At 39.8% G+C, this 21906-nt stretch overlaps 3 protein-coding genes across 3 annotated transcripts; 2 read left to right on the top strand and 1 right to left on the bottom strand.

Annotated features, from left to right (window-relative positions):
* The first annotated feature begins 256 nt into the window (after window positions 1–256).
* Window positions 257–1131, top strand: LOC108028910 (trypsin alpha-like). Its single transcript, XM_044094413.2, has one exon. It carries the CDS (start codon window positions 315–317, stop codon window positions 1071–1073), a length of 759 nt encoding a protein of 252 aa, XP_043950348.1. The 5' UTR covers window positions 257–314; the 3' UTR covers window positions 1074–1131.
* Window positions 1132–12685: 11554 nt separating this feature from the next.
* LOC108029041 (Golgi-associated plant pathogenesis-related protein 1) lies at window positions 12686–13433 on the top strand. The gene is made up of 3 exons (XM_017101092.3): window positions 12686–12958; window positions 13013–13239; window positions 13293–13433. Exons 1-3 carry the CDS (start codon window positions 12761–12763, stop codon window positions 13381–13383), a joined length of 516 nt encoding a protein of 171 aa, XP_016956581.1. The 5' UTR covers window positions 12686–12760; the 3' UTR covers window positions 13384–13433.
* A 3024-nt stretch (window positions 13434–16457) lies between these two features.
* LOC108028913 (trypsin alpha-4) lies at window positions 16458–17629 on the bottom strand. The gene has a single exon (XM_017100932.2). It carries the CDS (start codon window positions 17627–17629, stop codon window positions 16886–16888), a length of 744 nt encoding a protein of 247 aa, XP_016956421.1. The 3' UTR covers window positions 16458–16885.
* Between the last annotated feature and the right edge of the window lie 4277 nt (window positions 17630–21906).

The raw sequence follows: 21906 nt of genomic DNA, 5'->3' as shown, positions 1-21906 counted from the left end.
AATAAGTATAACATGTCATACTTAAATTGCTTGTAATTTACCTTGGAGTAATTATTTGAATAGTTACATTGGTTATTAATGGCTAACTAGTTATTACTAATTACAAATTTTCTTATCTTTAAGGTTTATTATTTCTGTACAGAATGTGAAAACGTAATTGGAATGTCCTCATTATACAATTTTAAATTAAGGTCTATATTTGGAAATGGTTAATGATAACCTCACACAGTATAGTGATATCCGTGGGGTATAAATTGCCTCCTCTATTCGTTCACAAGTCAGTGTGATCTAAAGTCTCATCCCAACAAGTCGAGATGTTCTTCAGCTGCTTCCTACTGCTCTTGGCAACTAATGTCCTGTCTGCAGGACGAGTACCCCAACCGGAAGAACGCATTATCGGTGGAGATTACATTAAAATCGAACAGGCTCCCTGGCAGGTTTCCTTACAATTCTATGGACAACATGCTTGTGGTGGCTCCATTTACAGCAAAGATATTATAATTACCGCTGCACATTGCCGTTTTACCAGCGAAGGAGTACGACTTGAAGCCGAAGACTTTAAGGTTCGCGTAGGATCCGCATTAAGCAACTCCGATGGAACACTTGTCGAAGTTGCAGCCATAAGATCCCATGAGTGGTACGAGAATATAACCCATACGAACGACATTGCCGTGATGCGATTAAGTGAACCTCTAGAGTTTAGCAACAAAGTGCAGCCGATTTCCTGGGCCGGGGAAAACCCTGCTCCTGGAACGCCAGCCTTCACTTCTGGCTGGGGAGCAATTTCAGCAGAGCTTTATTTTGAGAATGGTATTCCTGAAGTGTGGTATGAATATTCTATACATCTTAAAGGCCTACGACGCCAGATAAATTTGTCTTACCGACCGGATTTAATTACCGCCGGTTCTTTTGAACAAACTAGTTGTGTGGGCGACTCTGGTGGACCGCTGATTGTTAACGAAAAACTTGTCGGTGTCGTCTCTTCAGGTCAGAAGCTATGCCATGTTCAGGCCACTTTTACCAGTGTTCCTTACTTCCGAGAATGGCTTATAAATGCAATTAAATCTATTTGATTCAATGTACAAGTATACAAAATAAATATCAATTAAAGACAGCAAAAGCTATGGAAAGCTGACAATGTTTCACATCTTACAGGGTGTATAGAGCCGATAGAGATTATTTTGTTCGTGTAATGTATTTTTCTTAAAACAAATTCCACAGCTAATTGGTACCTACAAATCAATTTAGATTTTAATAATTAATCTAAATATGCATGTGGTTCACTAGTGGCGTCATCCCTAAAAAGATTCGATGGCGCTGTGAATTCACTCATTGTATTTTGCCACACTGGCGAAAAGTCCAGAGGAGAGGCAGCCCGTCCGTCCAGTTCGCGACGTGATGCCCACCAGTTGGCCACCGACGACCAGGGGTCCCCCAGAATCTCCTTTGCATACAGTGTTTCCAAACCACCCAGCACAGATATCATTACTGCCCATATTACTATATTTTAACTGACATCACCACTGGCTGCGGATCCTGATCACCGTTCCCTGCAGTGCGTCCGGCTTAAGCAAGCCCAGGAAGGTGGAGCCCCAGCCAGTGGCCCAAGCCGCCGATCCTGTGCTTGGGTCCTCTTCTGCCAGGGAAATGGGTTGGATGGCATCCGAGAAAGTTAGTGGACTGCTCAATCGGAGGACAGCCACATCGTTGGCGCCATCGACTTCGTATTCCGCGTGATATCGAAAGTCTACTACTGGTACCAACATCCCACCGCTTTTGTATTTCGCGGATCCTGCTCGAACTTCTCAGTAGAAAGCCGAAAGTTCATCGAAACAGTGGGCGGCTGTAGACGGATCCACCGCACATATGCTGGCCCATATACTGTATGGACACCTGCCAAGGAGCTTCAGTGATGTCTATTTCCCTGCCGCCAACAATGCGTTCTGCAGGTTTCAAGAGTCCAGGAACTCCAGGAAGATCTAGCAAAGGTATTGCTAAAATAAGATATAGGCCTCTAGGAAACATTTCGAACTGTCTTCCTATTGTGTGAAAATAAGTTTGTTCTTACCTTGAGAAATACTCCGCTTTTATACGGTTCGGTACTTGTGCAACCAACAATTTTAATTACTATTTTAATTTAAATAAAAATTTGTAAAGGAATAAATAACAATTAAGATATCTCTTGAAGGTTAAACATGTTTCAATCCGGCTTATCTTCAAGTTTAAATGAAATGATTATTTTGTGAAAGATTTTTAACTAAAGCCAGGTTTATGTAAGATCAATTTCAATATTTGTATTTCTATGATGACAAGAAATGTAAATAAATCATCGATGGGAATCTATTTTTTGTTAACACCCATATTTTCATGACAATTTTTGCAGATACCCTTAAGCATTTTAGTTATTATCCTGAACAAATTGAATATAATAATAGATTGCCCTCTGGGAATGTTTAGTTCTTCATTAATAAATGCATTGTGCCTCCGCTGACATTGACTTGCCTGTCGGCAGCAGAAAATTGCATTAATCATACGCCCCGTGGGGTGCTGGGTGTTGTACTCGAAATGCTATCACACATTTCCCCCGCTTCCTAGCGCCCGGAGCATCCATCAAATTAATGGAATTTCATATTTGCTTGGCTCTTGCTCGCTCGCCGAAGAAATTTGTTTATTCAGCCAAAATGCTATCGAGTTTTGAGCTCCCTCCTCTCCTAACGCGGCTGATGTAGTTAGTTCTTTTGGTCGAACGTAGTTATTTTTTTTTTGTAATATTTTTAATAGAATTACTTTCCAGACTTTTGAACAGCATAGCTGAAAATGGCCCGCGGCCAAAGGAGGCCATGCAGGCCATGAACAAAAGCAATTTAAAACGCTGACTCATAACCGATGTGGCCGCAGAAACAAGTTTGTTTGAAAATTTTATTGAATTAAACCAATTTGGTATGCAAGTGGGGCAAGCCCTCGTTGGGACTAGGATCCTATTATATTCTAGAAGCACTACAATCATGCATCTTCATCTAACGGATTTGCGAGAGGGATGGAGATATACATGCTGAAAATCGGCTGTTTTCACTAACGCGCCACCTAGTGTCTATAAACACTACTAGGGTCAAAAATGTCGCTTTCTAGATATTTTCACATACAATTAAATTGCCCTTTTAATGTATAATAATGGTTTAAGAGCTCAACTTATTGTTATTTCAAGCTGTAAAATTTTAGAAAATGGGTATTTCTTAATATGTAAATAAATACTTCAGGTTTTTTAATAACTTAAAAATATGTTTCTTTTTACATAAACTAAATGCCTAAAGTATTTTCCCCTATAAAAACAATTAGTTTGCCGTGCAGCTTAAATTCCGATCACGTTTTCCCCCACGCAGTTCGATGCTTTAAACGCTTTCCGGCCAAAATTCGCATAGAATGCAATCAGATAGTCATGCACTTGACGCTGGGTCAAAATGCCCAGCGGGCTGTTATCCTTGTCAACAACTAACGCCCCTCGGGGTGGAGGTGAGAACGGGATCTGGGATCTGGGGAGGCATTCTGACCAGGCACTGGAGACGGGTGATTGGGTAGCAGATACTACTGCCCCGGGGGTCGGTTAGTTAAGCTTATTCCAGCAGGCGTTCCATCGAATTCGGCTCTTCGGCTGGCAAGTCAAGTGGCCTGCTCCAAGTGAGCATTGCACTCGCCCAATTAAATCCAACCCGAAATCCGGTTAAAACCCTTGACGCGGGCTGCAGAGGGGAGTTACTGGCCGGAACGGTCATTACTCATAGTTATGGACACTAATCGGATGCACTCGGAGAAGCAGTGGTATCCAAAGGATTTAGTTTATAGGTTCTAAATTGTACAGACTTCAGGTTAATAATACACAGTTTAATAAAAATATTTTCCATTCTATGTTCTACTCATTATTGAAATATCATTCTTATTTCGTGAAATATTTTTTCCGTTCATTAGCTTAATGATTTGTAACTTATCCTTTGGTTTCACCCTTTTAAAGTACCACCTTTAATCTCTTCACCTGTTATGCAAACTTGCAGTGCAGGCGGCAATTGAATGATAACACAGGCAGCAGCTGCACCGTTAAAACTAAATTGGCCAACGAGCTGCCCAACGACTGCCTGTCTGCTGAGCTCCCGATTTCACCTACCATCTCTGGATACAGCCACCCATTATCCCGCTTTTCATGGAAACCCCCCGCTCCCAAAATCTGTGGGCATTTTTGGCAGCAAATTGAAATGAAAATCTCGCCGCGGTTTTCTGGCTTTGTTCGCCGGTTGGCTAGCGGACGAAATCTGGTGGCTGGCTGATAAAAGGCGTTGGGGGTTGGGGACCTGCATAGAGAAAGTTTAAGGAGAGTTCCAAAAAGCACAAAAAAATACAACGTCTTAAAAAATATATCAGATTAATATTAAAAGTTATTTTACCTAGCTGCTTAACATAATGATAAATATTTCCTTGAAAAAAAGTAACTAATCAGAATGTTTCTTAAAATAGCTATCTATAATGCAATAAAATAAGTAATACTGAGTACCTATGTAATTTTTAAAAACATTTTGTAAGCATTATGTTGATATATTAACAAGATCGTATGTAATATTGCTATAATTCCTTTACAATTTTCTTTGGAGAAATTCAATCTCTATAGAACAGTTGTGGCTTATAAGAACAATTGTCTTATGCTTAAACAAAATGATCATTTTTAATGTATATAATTTTTTTTTTGATTTTTCAGATCTATCTAGATCTATCTTTAATACCTTTACATTTTTTTTGATTTCCCAGCTCTAAGAAACGTAAACAAATTTGGATTAGATCATAAAATGATGATATGGTTTATAAGAACAGCCCCTAGAGCCTCATAATTGCCCTTTTCCCGGCTGCCCGCCAATCTGCGATCTATTCATATCGTAAAACACAAATGCAACTGCGACCAAAGCACCGCAAAACTATTGCCAGCGATGGCGATAGCGATGGCTTCCTCTGCCAGGATATACGCAGCCATTTCCGGCGCCATAGCTGCCAGCTTCCTCCCTACCTTTCCACCACCCCGCCCCCTTTAATGGGGCGCCCACAGCTGTCGGGAAATCGTCTGATCCCCCAGCAGCCAGTTTAGCCCCCCTCTCAATCGTCTGGCAAATGGAAGCTCGACTTTAAGCGATGGAAATTTTAATGCGCCAATGCGCAATTTATGATTATTTCATGCTCATTTTAATTTGCCCATTCAGCAGACCGCTTTAAAGTGCGGGGAAAATAGGGGAAAACGCTTGTAGTGTTCTCGGCTTCCAGCTGGCGGAATGAGATAGCGGAAAGCCCTCATTAATTCCATGCACGTTTTCCCCGAGAGCGAAGGGCAGACGAGGAGATGAGGGAGAAGTGCAGAGATACGAGGCCGCTAATAAAACAAAAATGGAAAACATATAAATCAGTGTCCTTGGCACGTGTCGCTGTCGTCGTCGAAGTCATTTTGTTCCCCAGGTGTAAGACCCATGGGTCAACCTAAAGGGTCTTCCCCAAGCCCCCATTCTTCGGTATCCGAATCGGAGCCCCCTCACCATTACCACTCTTGGACTTGTGCGCTGTCACGTTGTAAATCTCACGAGCGCAAACACACGCAGGGAAATGGGGAAGCCGGAGTCGGAGACGAGGCGACAGACGGTGACACCGCACGCGTGCTGTGCCGCTACTACACTGGGAAAAATAGCACCATGAAGAAGAATACAATCGAAATATGTACGATGGCAAGCCAGTGCATTTATTTGCAGATTCTTGAGATTCTCGCGCAGATAGTTTATCATGTCTATAAGATAAATCTTTAACCAGGTATGGAAAGTTGTATTATACGTAAGTTAGTCGGGTTAACATGCTTTCTAAAAATTATGCAACATTTAAAATTCGTCTAACTAAGAAAGGGGTAAATCTATAAATGTTACTTCTATATCTTGAATACGTTTTAATTATCTAATCAGCTAAGCTTGCATTCAATTAAGATCAATCTTTAAGGCAGCATATAATATATAATACTCGTATAGTCAGTGAATACTGAGGATGATTCGGTCAACTACCTTCTTGAAAAAAATTAAAAATATATAATTCTTTTAACTAGGTGCAAGATTTATTTTAAGAAAGTTACTATAATATTTTTCTGACTTAGAGCCTTTGTAAACTATATTACTTTATGAATTCATTCTTGATAAAATTTTGCTTATATATAATTATTATTTATTACTTATATCCTTATTTTAAAACGTTTTCTTTCGGTGTAACTTTACAATACCCACACGAAGAGGAGGAGGTGTCCACGTAGGGGTTAAGCAATATGGCACTGTAAAGGCTTTGCCCCTATGGGGATGTCTTGAATCCCAAAAGGATCCGCTGCCAGCCAGCGATTGCATTATAAATTAAAATACGTCAACGCAGCGAATCAACAGCTGCTATCCTTGCCAGGACACGCCGAAAAACACAATAATGCGAAATCTCACAAGTAAAAGAAAGGGTTTAAATCGGTGACTGGGTGAGTTATATAATTGATTATGATAGCTAATATATTAGGAGTTTTTTAAAGATAGTTTTCCATCACATTTTAAAGCTTCCCCTTAAACCAGAACTAAAATAGTAAGGCTGTCATTAGAGCTGGATACGAAAAAGGGAGAAATACCAAAGGAGCCAGGGAAATGCTTATAATTCGATACACCGTAATATCTGTGGGTACGACCTTTGGCTTTTTAATTAAACGCTGGCAAGTTGAAGCAGCGTGCAGAGGGGAATCACAGAATGACAAACAGAACCGGGGAGCCCACAAAGCGAGCCAATACAAATATTGTTCTCCTTTGGTTTCGGCATTTTTGCGCTACCTTCGACGAGGAGCCTCAAAGTCGTAGCTACTGTTATTTGTCCGCTCATGCGGAGTATTTAATTGCATCCCAATGGAGCGCACTTCGGAAAGTGCAACGAGAATCGGCAAACAGCAGACGAGGAGGAAAAACCCTTTCTGAAGGAAAAACTGCAAAAGTGGGCTGAAGTGGGTAATCGAAATTTTGCAGGTTCTTCCTCCTTCGCCCAGACAAAGTTGTGTACGAGAAAAAGTGAGGGGGGAAAACTCAAGAAGACAAGGTGCAGGGCTCTCTGCTTTCCCTCTCGAGGGGAATACAACTATTTGCCGGAGTAAACAAATATTTACATATGTTTGTTTAAATTTTATGCTTCGCCGACTCCTCTGCATTTTCCCTGACAGTTTCTTTGTGAACTTTATTTTTTGACAAATTAGTTGGGGAAAATCAGCTCGTCGAGCGGGAAAATGCACAAAGGATTCGTGTTCCGGGCTGACATGAACAAAATAATCTAATCATCGTTTACATTTCCACCCCCACACGATTACAAAAGAAATCCAGCCTGATTACATCTGAACAGCTTAACAAAAGCCATTAGATTGCATTTATTCACTTAAGACCTTTGGCTCACATCATAATTCTAACTTCTCAGCTGCCCCCACTGAACTTTGAATTTATATTCTTGGGGGGAAAAGTTCTGCTACTCTGAGCGGAAATTGTAAAATAAATTGAAATGCAGCGCAGGCACATAAATTATTTGCCAGTCAACAGCTGAGGCAAATAAATAAAAATAGAAATGCATTTTTCGGTTAGATCCTTAAACTCGGCACATGTCTCGTTGTTGGCAAGTCCATAAAACTATCAGCAAATTTTGGTAGAATTAAAATATTTATGCTCGGTACGTGAGCCACATGCTTATGTGTCATTTGGGGGGAAAACTCCTCGGTCCTTAGCTGCATTTTCCATTTTCCTCTCATTCTTATTTGTGTTTCTTTTTGTTGGCTATGCAACAGCATGATTTGTTTATTGTTTTAATAAACGTCAGCAATTTTCTTTGGGCTTTTAAAGAAGCATTTTGGACTGCCTGCATGTGCGTATGATTAATGTGGCATTGTCAACTGTTGTCCCCCGAAAAAAACTGAAACCTTTTACTGCCTTTCCAGCCAGTCGAACAAAACTAAATGGAAAACGGCAAAAGGCAAAGGGAAAATTGAAACTTTCAATGCAACCAAATGCAATGCCACAATGATTTATGGCCCAACTTGAAAATGGACGATTGTTTCACCCGTTTCGGGAGTTGGCAACCCATGGAAATTGTGGAAATTGGTTGGATTTCGGGGGCGGCAGGACATTTAGGGGCGTGTCCCATGGTGCTTATGGCCCTCGCCATTTATTTAAACGCACGCGAACAGCGAGTCGTGCTGCGATTTCCTCGATTGGAAAAATTGAATTATACCCATTTGATGAGCATAAAAACTGGCAGCTGCCTTTGAAAGTGAGGGCCTTCCAAATGGCTTGAATTTTGCTTAAAAAAATGCAGGGCATTGGCAAGCAAGATAAATATATTTCTTGGCTTACATGAGAAAATTGTTTCATGTTTGATTAATTAAGTAATTTATTTGAATGAAAAGTTGTTTTTAAAGTTTTTTACAATACATACATATTTAAATATTTTAAAGACAAATGATATATAAAATTACTCTAGTTTATTAGGCCTTTAAAACAGTTAAATTTTGTATTATTTATTTACTCGATAAAATATTCAGAATATAATAATTTACCACACTTTTGTTTAAATTGTTAAGTAAATTTTTTCCACCACCTCCAGCTTTTAAAACAGTTTATTTCCAGTTTAAATCTCCTTTTCCAGCTACTTGAGCTGAGCCCAAGCTTATAGTTTTTAAATCCAATTTCATTCAGAAGTTCCTGCAGCATCATCAGGCATTCTTCGGATACACGCATCCATCGGATACACGCACTTTTCAAGTCCACTCTGCCAGCCGGCGGAAAAATCCCCACCGCCGATTGACGGGAGAACTTTTAGCCAACTTTATTGCATCAGAACGCAAAAGCCAATAAAAAGAGGAACAGGCCCGTTTAGCCGGAGGAAAGGCGATCTCCATGGCTGCGTAGAGTGTAACCCGCTCAATTGAATAGACAAAGAGGGGCACTCAGACGCGCCCCCTTTTCAGCATAGAATCCTTGAACCCCGGAAAACCCCTTGACCGCCCCCCACCTGTGCAGGAGGTGGCATTTCGAACAGGAGCTCAGGAATCGACAGAAGGGAGCTGGGAGCACAGAATTCACCTGTTTTGTGCAACGCCAAATTGATGGAGACAGAATGACAGCCAGATTGCAGGGAAGTAGAAGGAACGCAATTGGGATTTATTACACTGGGGGAAATATTTTATATTTAAGAATTTATATTACTTTTTTATTAAAGCCCGTAATATTTTTTTACATTTGTGTGACAAAGTTTTTAGTCGGTTTATTTTACAATTGGTATATATACCATTTCAACTTAAGTTAAAAACGTTAGGATTGTTTTTATTTATTATAATTTTTTAGTTTAGATCTAATTTTGATCAAAATACTTTGTCACTTAATATCTTTAATCTCTAACTAACGTATAACTACAAAGAATTTTAGATATTTCTTACACAGTTTTCAGTTTACTGTACAATCACCTATAAGATATCAATTACATGTATATAATACTAAATTACATATTCTCAAGGAAATTTATGGCTACCATTTCTATCTACTTTGGAGTTTCGGAATATTACAAGTTTCCTTTTTTCCAGTGCAGTGGTGGCTTAAAAAGTGGGTAGCTCAGCAGCAGGGTCCTGAAGTTAGGCGACGGCGGCCACTGTTCGTAATCCACTTTCGCGTCCTGCTCCTCGCACAGCCTTTCCTTTGGGCCGCAAACGTTTTAGCTTTTATGGCCGAAAGGCGCAAAATATGACTGCGAGGCCAGACTTTTCCCCGCGCACACATGCAAATGCAATTTCCAAAAATTTTTACGCCCAAAAAAGTCGTCTATGGAAATGTGCCCCGCAAAAGCGATTCCGAATTTTCGTTGTTGTAGTTTCAAGTCACTCGACGTGAAACCTCGGCGGGGGAAAAAAATGGGAAAGCGGTGGAAAAACTTTTCGCTTTGCCATAAACCGATTTGGTAGCAAATTTTATGTCGCTTAGCTGGAAAAATTTCCATTTGACTGCCCTTCGCGGGGATCAAGGATTCCAGGAGCTCCTGTCGACCGGCGAATAAGCTTTGTTTGTTCGATTTTTTTCCCTGACTTATTCCCGCAGTTGCAGTTTGTCGTTAATTGACATTACCGAGGGTCAAAGGTAACTGGAATGGCATCAGACTAATTGAATTCCAGGTGGACGGTAAGTGCGAAGCGGAAAAGCTTTTCATTAACCTTTGGCACTTGGCTAAAGGATTTCAAAAAGTGAAAGTGATAGGTATTAAGGGGATACCTAAAAACTTGATAGTCTACATTTTTCACTGTGAAAATATTGGTATTTAAAATGTTGCAAAATTACGAAGATAAATGTGGCTTCAATTTGAATGAGGATTTTGTAAGCCTCTTTCGCTTTTTATTGCGCCCACCTTTAAGCTGCAGAAAAAGTGCATTTATTTTTCGGCCAGCATTTTTTGTGTGCTACTTCCTTTATGCCAAAACATGGCCAATTCGTATCAATGGGAATCGGAATTAAATGCAGGATCCGTTTGTGCAATGGAGCGCATCCGGCAGATGCTGTGCGGTTGTCAGCGCAGCCAGCTGGGAGATGGATATGCGAGCCTGTTTGTCCAGATACCAGATCCTATAGGATACATATATGCATGTGCGGTGTGCGGAGCACAATGCCCGTATTTATTTTGCGAATGGCGCGCACTGTACGAGTATGCCCCACTCGCCGAGCAATGCATAAATAAACGAAACCAAATTTGCGAAATTAATTAAATAGACAGCAAAGTAACGTGTGCGCTTTGCGTTTTACGCTTTGACTGCAGCCAGTTTACAACCCAAACAATTCAGCCGTCCAACCACCGAGCCACCCAACCACCCAGCCACCCAGAAGCTCAACCACCCAAACACTCAAACACTCAAACACTCAACCACTCAGACCACATACGTAATTGTGAATTGCACATTGTGCGGATGACGCGACTGTGAATCACATTTTAAGCAGAAGCCGTAAAAGCCTGAAATTCAGCGGAAAGATTTAAAAGTTTTTACGAATATCCAGAGTTTTTGCTCAATGCTTAAATGGAAATAACAAAAAAAGGTCTAAAAGAAGTAAATGTTATGGGGAATCCAGAAAAGTATATTTTTTCTCATTTGATTTCTGCTTTTTAACACGCATAAAAATAATTTAATTTGGCAATTCCTTTTGTAATGAAGTAAATTTAAATCGAAATACATATAATTTGATAGTGAGCCAGAAAGTAAAATATTTTTTCCAGACTTGTTTGGAGGATTAAAGGACTCTCATGGAAACTGTATGATGCTTATGTGCAGACCATAAACTAATATTTTTTATTTCTTAATAACATAAATAATAACAATAATAATAAATATATGAATATTTTTTGAAAAATGTTTAAAATTTAATAAACACGAATTCAATTAACATAATCTGATAACCAGCAAGAGCATAAATTAATAATCATTTAACAATAAACTGACTTCTTATACTGTAATCCCCTTATCAATTAGGTACTTCATAAAGTTCACAGCTCAAAGCAGTGTTTATTTTTTAACCGGTTTTAAGCTTAGTAATATCTACTAGAGCACTGCCTACATATATCCGCGTAAATCAATGGGGCATAATTTAGTGTCTGGCTTGTGAGTGTATCAAACGCCATCCTCTGACCCCTTATCCACCTTCCGGCGAACAAGGTAATTCCAGGGAGTCAGCTTGTATGCAGATCGGAATGCTGGCTTAATCTCTGCCGCGAGCAGCGACATCGGCCGGGCCATTGATTTGCATTTGCACAACTCATTAAGGATTCACACTTCCTCCCCCCACTGCGAACACTTGGGCTTAAATAATTAAATGTTGCGAGTGTTTCGACATCGTGGATAGGCGCAGCTGCGGGCGTTTGATAAGCGTTCTGCATGTCAGTTAACTCACATTATTCAGCCCGACTCAATAGGCAATTAATGCCACTCGGATTGCCTGATTTGCCTATATGCACCTCCGGTGCGGAAGCATAGGCGAAAGAATCGCTGGCTCATTAATAACCGGAGCCCTCGTTCATACATCACTCATACGTCACGTTGGTTAATCCATTCGTCAGATTCGCCAGGATGTGCCTGAGAGGGGTCCGTGGGACCCCAGTGCACCCTGACAGTCCGTCTAATCTGTGTCTATGGATGTGCCCATCACCCGCAGCCTGTGTTTGCGGTATCAATCACAATCTTAAGCCCGCTGTTTGGGCCAGATTATGTGGGGGAGTTGAAAGGGTTCGCAATTGCAAGCAGACACTTACCCAAACAGCATGACTGATGGCAGACTTAGGGGAATTTCGCATTTTACATTTATATATTTATTATCTTATCTTCCGTTTTTAAGCAAATGAATTTGAAGATATTACACTTTCAATGATTCTCGATTACTTGTTAAATGATGTTCAAATACTGATCGAATAATAGTAGTTTATTTCTTGAGTGATATATATAATTTCCATAATATAACTATTATTCTGTGAGATTTAAAATAGAGCATTTCAAATAAAGCATTGTAATAGGTAAAATAAGATATAATGTTTTATTTAACATTTTATCACTCTTAATATTACTTTCATAAATATTTACATACGATCAAGTTACCCTGCCTGAAATGTCAATAAATCATAGTAAAGTTTTTAAACTGGACCTGGGCGTTCGCCTATTTGCCCAAAAAACAAGAAAATGGCCAAGAGATCCGCAGCGCCCATACCCAAAACGCATGAGCGAACTCCAGGCCCCAGGGGTCAGGACACCAAGGGCAACAATGAGCTCTTCCTCAAGGAGGTCTTCAATACCACCAACAAGTATCGGGCCATGCATGGCTGTCCCGCCCTAACACTCAATGCCGAGCTAAGCAAATTAGCTCAAGAATGGGCCAATGTAGGCTGAGAAACATTACAAAATATATTTAATAAATATTTCTCTAACTAACAGCACCTTCGGGACCAGAACATAATGGCACACCGGCCCAATCCCAAGTACGGCGAAAACATTTTCCTCTCCGGGGGAATGGATGTGACCGGAGATCTTCCAGTGGAAATGTGGTACCGGGAAATAAATAGCTACGACTTCAACAAGGCTCAATTTGCACCTACTGCTGGACATTTTACCCAGCTGATTTGGAAGTCTTCGAAGGAAATGGGTTCCGGGGTGGCTAGAAAGTAAGTTAAATTATATAGAAATTAAACTTTTTAAATATTTTCTATTTTTACAGAGCGGACAGAACGTGGGTAGTTTGCAACTACAATCCTCCCGGCAATATTGTGGGTTTGTTCAAAGATAATGTGCCTCCTAAAAACTCATAGAATATCTTTCAAAATCTGAAGTATAATAAAAGAGCAGTATAGGTCCAGTATGTCTTCGATTTTTTAATTATAAGTCATAAAACATTTTCTTTCATTTTTACCCCCAAACGGTGGTGCTTTTACCATTGAACTTGGCATCATTGTGCTGAATTAACTTGGCATCATTGTGCTGAATTACCTTGAGAGGGTGCTTTTTTTCGGTACATTTCTCTGGCTCTTTTCCCTCTCCATTTATTTTTATTTTTTCATAATAATTTCTAGAAAATGTTCGGCGGAAAAATTGTGAAGTAAAATGAAACTGGATGGCTGCTGGCACACTTTCCTAGACTTTCCGCTTATCCTAGCGCTTTTTACCCTGCGTTCTCTTATTTTAATATTTTTTTTCGTATTTTTGGCGACAATTCCACGTCACACACCATTAATTTTAAATTTCTGTCATAAATATCCGCGTGGGCGTGGATGAGCGGCGGGTGGTGACGGGTCACAAAGGTGTCAAGGTGAAATTATGGCAACAGCGAGCTTTTTCTCCTCGTGACCCCTGACCTGCCACTGTTGGCCTGCCTCTTGATTGACTGTTTGTCACTTGGGCATGGAAATTAAAATGGAATTTTTTACGCGCTGAGTTTGCGTGCCATTGTGAGAATGTTGATGAATTGATAGAGATAAAAATATTTATGATCCAATTTCCCTACTCTAGATTCATGGTTTTTGAATTTGGATCGTTGATTTAATTTCGGTAATGAAATTATATTGGCAGTTTATTGAGTGAAAAAAAATGTAAAGCAAATAAAGAGGAATTTAAAAAGAAATAATATACTTCTTCCTTTCTTCTGCGCAAACCTGTTTATGTCTTTTGTCGATTTAAATGGTTTGTTTTTGCTATTTTACCTTTAGAAATCTCTACAAAATCAGATTAATCCCGTATTCCTCTTTACACAGATTCGCAGAACTTTAAATTTTTGGTTTTGCCATCTGTGCAGGGCGGAAGCTATAGCTTTGAGCCTCTGCAACCGTAGCCGTAACCCAATAAACCACTTTTGGGGGCGACACCCGAACGGCGGGCGACTTTTGCTGCTGGCCTCAGTTTCACACCGTCAACAAGTGACAAGCACACCATCGCAAATATCCATAGACACACAGATACGTGTTACTGGCATCATGTCAAAGTTGGTTGGCAGCGTGCCACAGAAATTTCAGCTGGCTGCAACAAAGGGGAGTCAGCAAAAAAGTGAAGAAACGCTGAAACAACAGCTAAAAATCGGGATAAATTTAAATACACACACATACGCAGGAAAAGGGAAGCAAGAAGAAGAGCAAGTGATCATAAGGGTGGCCCCAAAAAGTATACTATGAATTTTTATGGTGAATTTTCGCTTTTTTTTATTTTACAGAAAGGAAGAGGGCTTACCCTTGGTGACCTGATGTACGTGATGAATCCATGTATTGCAGAGCTGAAAGCATGGTCGCCCAGAGGTGATTCTTTTTTGAAGTCTACCAGGGTCAGGAAGAAAAATAAATTAATTTAATGGCGAGGCAACACGTTTGCTAGAATATATTACATTAAAAATTTCATTTTAATAAATTCCTATACATTCCCAATAATTTTATGACATTAATTGTGGTTATGTGGGTTTAAAAAAATGTTTACAACTTTTGAACTTAAAGAAGAATTTAATAAAAAGGCTATTTTAGTGTAGAAGGTATGAAACCAAAAACAAATTACATCTTAAAAATCCCTCTTTCTCTCTTTGATATATTTACATTTTTACTTTCAAGCAGACAAAGCCACATTACCATTCCCATTATGTTTTACGCAGCAGACACACAGGACTCTTTGTGCCACTTTACACCTTGTCGAATGGTTAAATGCATTCAACTGTCAAAAAGCCGCAGACAAAAGTTCAATTTAATTACCACAAAAGAAAATGGGGCAACAAAAGGTGTGGCATTTCCATTGCTTGTGCCAAAAACTTTGGATCGCAATGTCTGGCAATGAATCCCACCGACTGCCAATGAGTTTTACAATGTAATTAAGCAGACAGGGAACTTTTCATTTTTTTTTTGCATTTCAACCAGGGGTAAATGAGGTCAGGGGGCGTGGCGGTGTGAGAAGGAGGCTGTGGGAAAACCGAAAGTCGAAGGGCGAAAAGGAAGTTCCTTTCTCTGAAAGCTTTCTTCGTTATGCATTGTAATTTGCGTGTAATTTTCAAGGCGTTGGGAAAAACGTGAAAATGCTTCTGCAACAACAGCGGCAATAATAATTGCAGCTGCAACAGCAAAAGCAGCAACAACAGCAGCAACACCTGCAACAACAGCAGCTGCTTTAAGGCAAAAGTCTCATTTATTTTAATGTGTCGACGCTGACGACGTGCAAATGTCTGCCAGTTTTCCAGCAGGTTTTTCCCTTCAGGTTTTCAGTTCGCCAGCGAAATTTCCATGTTCAAATTACTCGCAGATGCAGCGCCAATTGTTTGCTAGTGTGCGTGTGCTCTCGCATGGGTGTGAGTATCTGTGTGGGCCATGGCGAGCGTGTGTGTGTGCTGTAATTATTAAGCTGACAATGCAGATGCTGCTCTTCCCGCTGATTTGAGCAGGGTTGCATTACCGATACGAAGCCGATACTTTTACATAAAAAAGAGGAAAAAATCGAACCAGAGGAATGTTTAATAAATGTTTTTAGTTTATTGAAAGCAACAAAAAACTTTAATGTTATTCATGATTTAGTTGAAGGTGCTTATAATTTACTTATAATTAAGTTTAACCATTTTTAAAATATAAATAATTAAAAATTTCCCTCAATATGTATCTACTAAAGAAGTATTTTATGGATTTGGTTATCCTTTTCAGAATCTTAATTCTTAAACAATTATTATTGGTAATATTATGCTGATATAAAAGTCTTTAAGCCAACTCCTTGGGTATTAATGAAGACTTCCATCAACAGTGAAATCATTGAAATCCCCCTCTGATCGCGACTGCATCCCTGGCTTTATTTGCTCCATCATCCTCAGTGGGTCAAACCCCTCGTGGCTCATGGCTGACAATGGTCATAACAATGCCAATTTTAATGGTCATTACAAAAAGGCTCATAACCATAAAAAATGCACAGCCAACCGGCAGCAGGAAAACAAAAATGAGAACAACGGCGGGTAGAACGCGAGGAATCATGAGCATTTATTGGGCTTATGGGTCGTATTAATAATATTCATCTGTGCCGCACTCCCCAGATCATAGAATAAAATGCAAATAAATTAAATTTCAATTTTGCGATACAAGCAGCGGCCCAAAAAAATACATATACAGTTTATGGGTAAACGAAAACAATTTGTAAATATAAATATTTGTGTAGCTTTTTTTGGGAATGGCCTATATTGCCGGGGATTTCATTTCGGTTTTTTCGTTGGCTGAGATTTTTTCACGTAAAATAAATACTTTACAAGGAAGGCACTTAAAGTAACCGGTGGTGATTATATTAATCTGGCTTATTCAGAAACATATAGTGTTATCCTATGTTAAATGTTTTCATTAGCCGCACAGTGGTATCAATCCAAGTTTTAAGCCAGGGAATATTGGCGAATACACTGGGAGTATTGAAGAAATCACAAGAGTTGTGCCAGGAAACGATTCCCACGAGCTTATTGCCGGAAACCAAAGGACCTCCGACGAATCCTTGACAGGCGAGAGGAACGATTCCCCTGGCAGCAGCGCAAATCTCGTCCACATTTAGCAATCTTCCTTTTATAGCCTGTTGCGCAGTGCACTTCACCTGGTTTTCTATTTTAAGATGCACTCTAAGTAATATTTCCGATGAGGGCACCAAAGTCGAGAGTTGTCCCCAACCCGAAACTGTGGCTTTGGTTCCAGGCGAAGGTACTGAAGTGGCCAACTGAATGGCTTGTATATTGGCACCCAATTTTAAAGAGCTCGTCAGCTGAAGTATTACCACGTCACTGGATCGTATGCCCATTGCTTGAATCCTCCCCACATTCATCACAATACCTCCCAAGTTTTTTAAGGAGGAACCCACTCGCACTGAGATATATTTCACATTGGCCTTTCTCACGCACTCGGCTATGTTTAAGATGATATCCTCACTATATATGACACCTCCACAATGATGTTGGCCATTTATTTGTATTGAAGCCTGCCAGGGAACCTTCCCTATGCCTATGGGTAGTTCATCCAACAGGGAATAGGATATTATTCCGGGAATTGTTAGAACTAAGGGGAAGACTTGGAATAGCATTCTGTTGTTCCAAGTGGCTAAGATCACAGAGTGCTAAAGAAATGTCAACAGAATTTATTTTCTGAATTTTACTTGACGAGTTGTGCAGTCGTGTAAGGGCGATTACTTAATGCCATCATTTTGAATAAACAAATAAATTTATTGTTTGTCTTGCCACGCTTTTGTTTGAAATAAACAGGTGATCTTATTGTTTCTAGCCCCATAAAGTAAATATTGCCATTTTAGAGAATGATTTTTAAAACAGAGGCTTATTGAGGTTTTAAAAAAAGTAAATAAATAAATACAGTGCGAACTAAGTAGAGGAAACTATTGAAATTATATATTTAACTTTGTAAATTCTTTTAGCAACACTTTCCTGTTTAATTCTAGTACCCTTTTTCGTCGAAAATAAATGAATTGTAATAATTAAAAATGATTTATAAAAAGCAGCCCCGGAAATTTGCTGTGCAGTCAGAATTTCCAAACATTAATTTACCCGTGAAATACAGCTCCTTTGCCATTTCTTGGAAACCTCTTATGGTAATTACGATTATCAAGCATACGCAGTGGTGACCAGCGAAGATAAATTATTTACAAAAGTGGCCAGCAAAGTTTATCTTCCGGGCGACAGACAACCGTTGCCGTTTGGTTGTTGATTTTAATGAAAGAATTATGGCCTCGCCTTTGGGGGTGAAAAGCCGAACTAAATGGCTTCCTGTGGCTGCTGCAGTTTTTCCCCGTTTTCCGTCACCGGTTTTCCCCTTTGGAAAGCGGGCATCACCAGCCTGCTGTGCAAGACGTATAAATATATATGTTGCAAATTGTAATTTAAAACATGCTGGAGCCAAGCCAAGTAATAATTTGTGTTGCATTTGTGCATCTCCGCGTCCTGGCAACGGATTTCGCATTTTGAATGGTGGAGTGGTGGGATGGAAATGGCGGAATTGATGCGCTCGACTGCACCGAGAGCCCGGGCCTTATCCTCAGCCCCCGCGAAGGATGCCCGAAGGATCCCAGCTGGGGGGAGCTGGCATTGTTATCGTATCCTTTTTCGAGCTCTCCTTTCTGCCCCCAAAGCCGGCATATCAATGCGACTGCTTGAGAATAGCATTTTATTGCTTCAAACAACATGGAAAGTCAAGTGTTGCAGTCCCACGAAATTGTTATGCTCCCTTCCCCATTTTTGTACAATTCTTTCCGCATCCGCTCGGGGTATTTTTCTCGTTTGGCGAAATCGGTTCGGCGCAATAAATTCTATTAAAATGCAATTTGAAGGCTCTGTGATTTTAAATAATTCCAAGAGCAGCCATCGGGTTAATGCAGAAGGGAAGGCATCCTTGGCGCTTTGTTATCCTGGCAATCGTTTACTTTTCTTTTATTTTCGTTGGCCCTTCCACTCCGAGATTTATGCAATCTTCTGGTGTTGTTTGTTTGCCGGATATTCGAAGTATTTATGGTCTACCCGGAGGCTCCTTAGCTAATTGGGTTGTCAATTTAATCGGAAGTTGTTTGGGGGCTTATCCTCATGGATTTCCCTTAACTTTTGGCCGCAAACTGGGCTTTCTTCTTTGCGAAAAGGCGATGGGAGAAAACCACAGCCAAAAGAAATTGCAATTTAATTAATGCCAAGTGGGGGAGAGCAGATTAAAATAGTTGAAATGTCATTAGCACCGAAATCTCCGAGGGTTAAGGGGTCGCCGGGCCTTGGGCCAAAAGTCATCAGGGGGTCAACGTGTTGACCACACAATTGTGTGGTCACGTGATGACTTTTTGGCGCTGCTCTTGTGGTCATAATTTCAGCCACAAAAAAGGAGGAGGACAGCCAGGAGATGAGGCACAGAAACCACAGGCAATTCGCTGACTCGACTCCGGGGATTGTCCCCCGTTTTTCTATTTGCTTGGCTTCTGCTCTTTAAGCTGTGCCGGAGTTCGTGTTAAAAATTCATTAGGAGTTTTAATTAAAATTCTCTCTGTGACCCACAAAGGCGCTTTCAACACTCAGCCTTCTGACAGCTCACAAAAGAAGTTTGCGGCGAAAACTTTAAAATAAAAATGAGCACAGAACTTTTTTTTCCAACGGCCAGGCCAAACGCTCACTGGTCCATAATTTTCCCGCACCCAAAAAAGGAAAAGCCGGGGGAAAATGAGGGGACAGCCTCCATATGTGACCGTCGGCACTTTACATGCATGACTACATGTCCTTTTAATATCCTGTTCACAGGCGCCGCTTCAAAACTTCCGCTGGAAAATAAATAATATATAATAAACAAAGCAGATATATTTTTCTCTTTTTTTCCATGGTATGTTTACATGGTTTTAAATTACTCAAGTATTCATGTCATGTTTAATTTAGTTAATTTAATATACTTATAAACAAAGAGCTAGTATTAAATGGATGGACGATGGAGTTCGTTTTTTTATTTTAAAGAAAATTTGAAAACATATATTTAAAGTTAAGTGAAATATAACATTTGTCTTACAAATAAGAGTCTATTATTTTTAATATTATTTTCATATTTATAAGAATATTTAATACTTATTTATTATTGTTTAGATATACCTATAATAACATTAATATTTATTTAAGCAAGTTAAATATGTATATATACTTACAATTATCAATTGTAACTCTCTATATTTTCCTTAAAACTTGGTAAGACAATGCAAAAAGATCTGAAAAAAAGTAATTTATCGGAATGTGCGCTGCTTCCATATTAGTAATTACAGCAGGGACTGAGTTATTTCCGAAAACCAAAGCCTTGCCATCCATCGTATAATTATTTGTCTCCCACACCAATTAGTTGGCACTAATAAATGTCCTAACATTGCGGGCCTTTTCGAGTAATATGAACATTTTTAGGCCCGTAATGGAATTCACCAGTGAATTACCATGGTCATGCGTCATTTGACGCATTATTGTGACATCCTGGCCTCGATTCCGTTTAACGTGCCATCGACAATGCGTTGCTCATCGCATAATCATAATTAGTTTTGCATAATTTGACCCACTGGCTGGTGTTTCGGGAGTGAAATTTCGTCCTGTCGCCGGCCCCCGCACAATATTCAATTACAAACATTGCCGAATGTTCTAAACATTTCGAGTGTCTGGCTGAAATTAATTTGTTTGTATAACTGGGCAAACTAACACTAGTCGTGTGGTCCTCTCGTCCTGCGGTCCCCTGGACCTTTCGTCCTGCTCCTGTTTCAGCTCGCCTCGGAGGAGGAGGTGTGCAAACAAATTGCGTACGTGTACGGGCGGCGAGGTCCTTTTGGTCCTTTGGTAATTGTAATGCGAGCAAATAAACGAGCGAGTGCCACACGAATATCCATACAACAATGTTGCACACACATGCACACCAAGGACATTCGCACACACACACCTATGCCCGGCCAAATGGAGATGGAGCGAGTGGCAAATGGCGACAGGACAAATGCTTGATGTGGGTGCCTTGTTATTGTCATACCCTCGAACAGCACAAATTTTTAATTTCAATTTTTGCAGCACCCCAAGTCCGAAACAAGTTGTGTTACAAATTTGAATTTATGTCCTGCCAACACCTGCGATATCCTGCTGCGCTGAACAGACCCGCTTTTTGCTGTTTCGTTTTCATTCTCGTTTTGATCGTACAAAGTTTTGCCGGCACATTAGCTACATATGACACCTTAAAGTGTTTGCCAGCTCGGGGATCGCAATCCTAGCCGGGGGAATCCCCTGATTGGATCCGGGTGTGCGGGGCAGGACGTGCCGGAGAACTGGTTGCTAAAATTGAATTCACAAAGTTATGAATAGTTAATAGCTGCGGAGAGAAGGAGCAGGTTATGGGAGAGGAGAAAGTTGCAAAAAGGCAACCAACGACATTGCAACTAAGTAAAGGTATTGGGTAAATGGTTTTGGAATGGTTAAATTGTGACTGGAAATATCTGAGGTGAAAAAAGATGAAGAAAAGATTATTTTACATTTCTACGCATTTCAAAGTATTCATGGAAAGTATTTATTATAATATACAAGCATTGATATATTTATTTAGGATACCTGCTATCAGGGGTAGTTAGGTATAATAGATTATTAATTAAACGGAACTCCGATAACTAGAATAATACTATCTCATATTATTTATATCTTCCGTCTAACAGATTTTTTTAAATTTATTTGATGTTGACTTAGTAGATAAACTTAATTACAATATACATACATTTAGATTTACCCATTTAGGATCCCTGCAATCAGCGATAATAAGTACAATATCATATATGTTTAGCATCTTTCGTTTCTTAACATATCATTGATAAACCTTTAA

Source organism: Drosophila biarmipes, chromosome 2L (genome assembly GCF_025231255.1).
Source record: "Drosophila biarmipes strain raj3 chromosome 2L, RU_DBia_V1.1, whole genome shotgun sequence".
Classification (NCBI taxonomy): domain Eukaryota; kingdom Metazoa; phylum Arthropoda; class Insecta; order Diptera; family Drosophilidae; genus Drosophila; species Drosophila biarmipes.
This window is presented reverse-complemented; position numbering and strand designations above follow the sequence as displayed.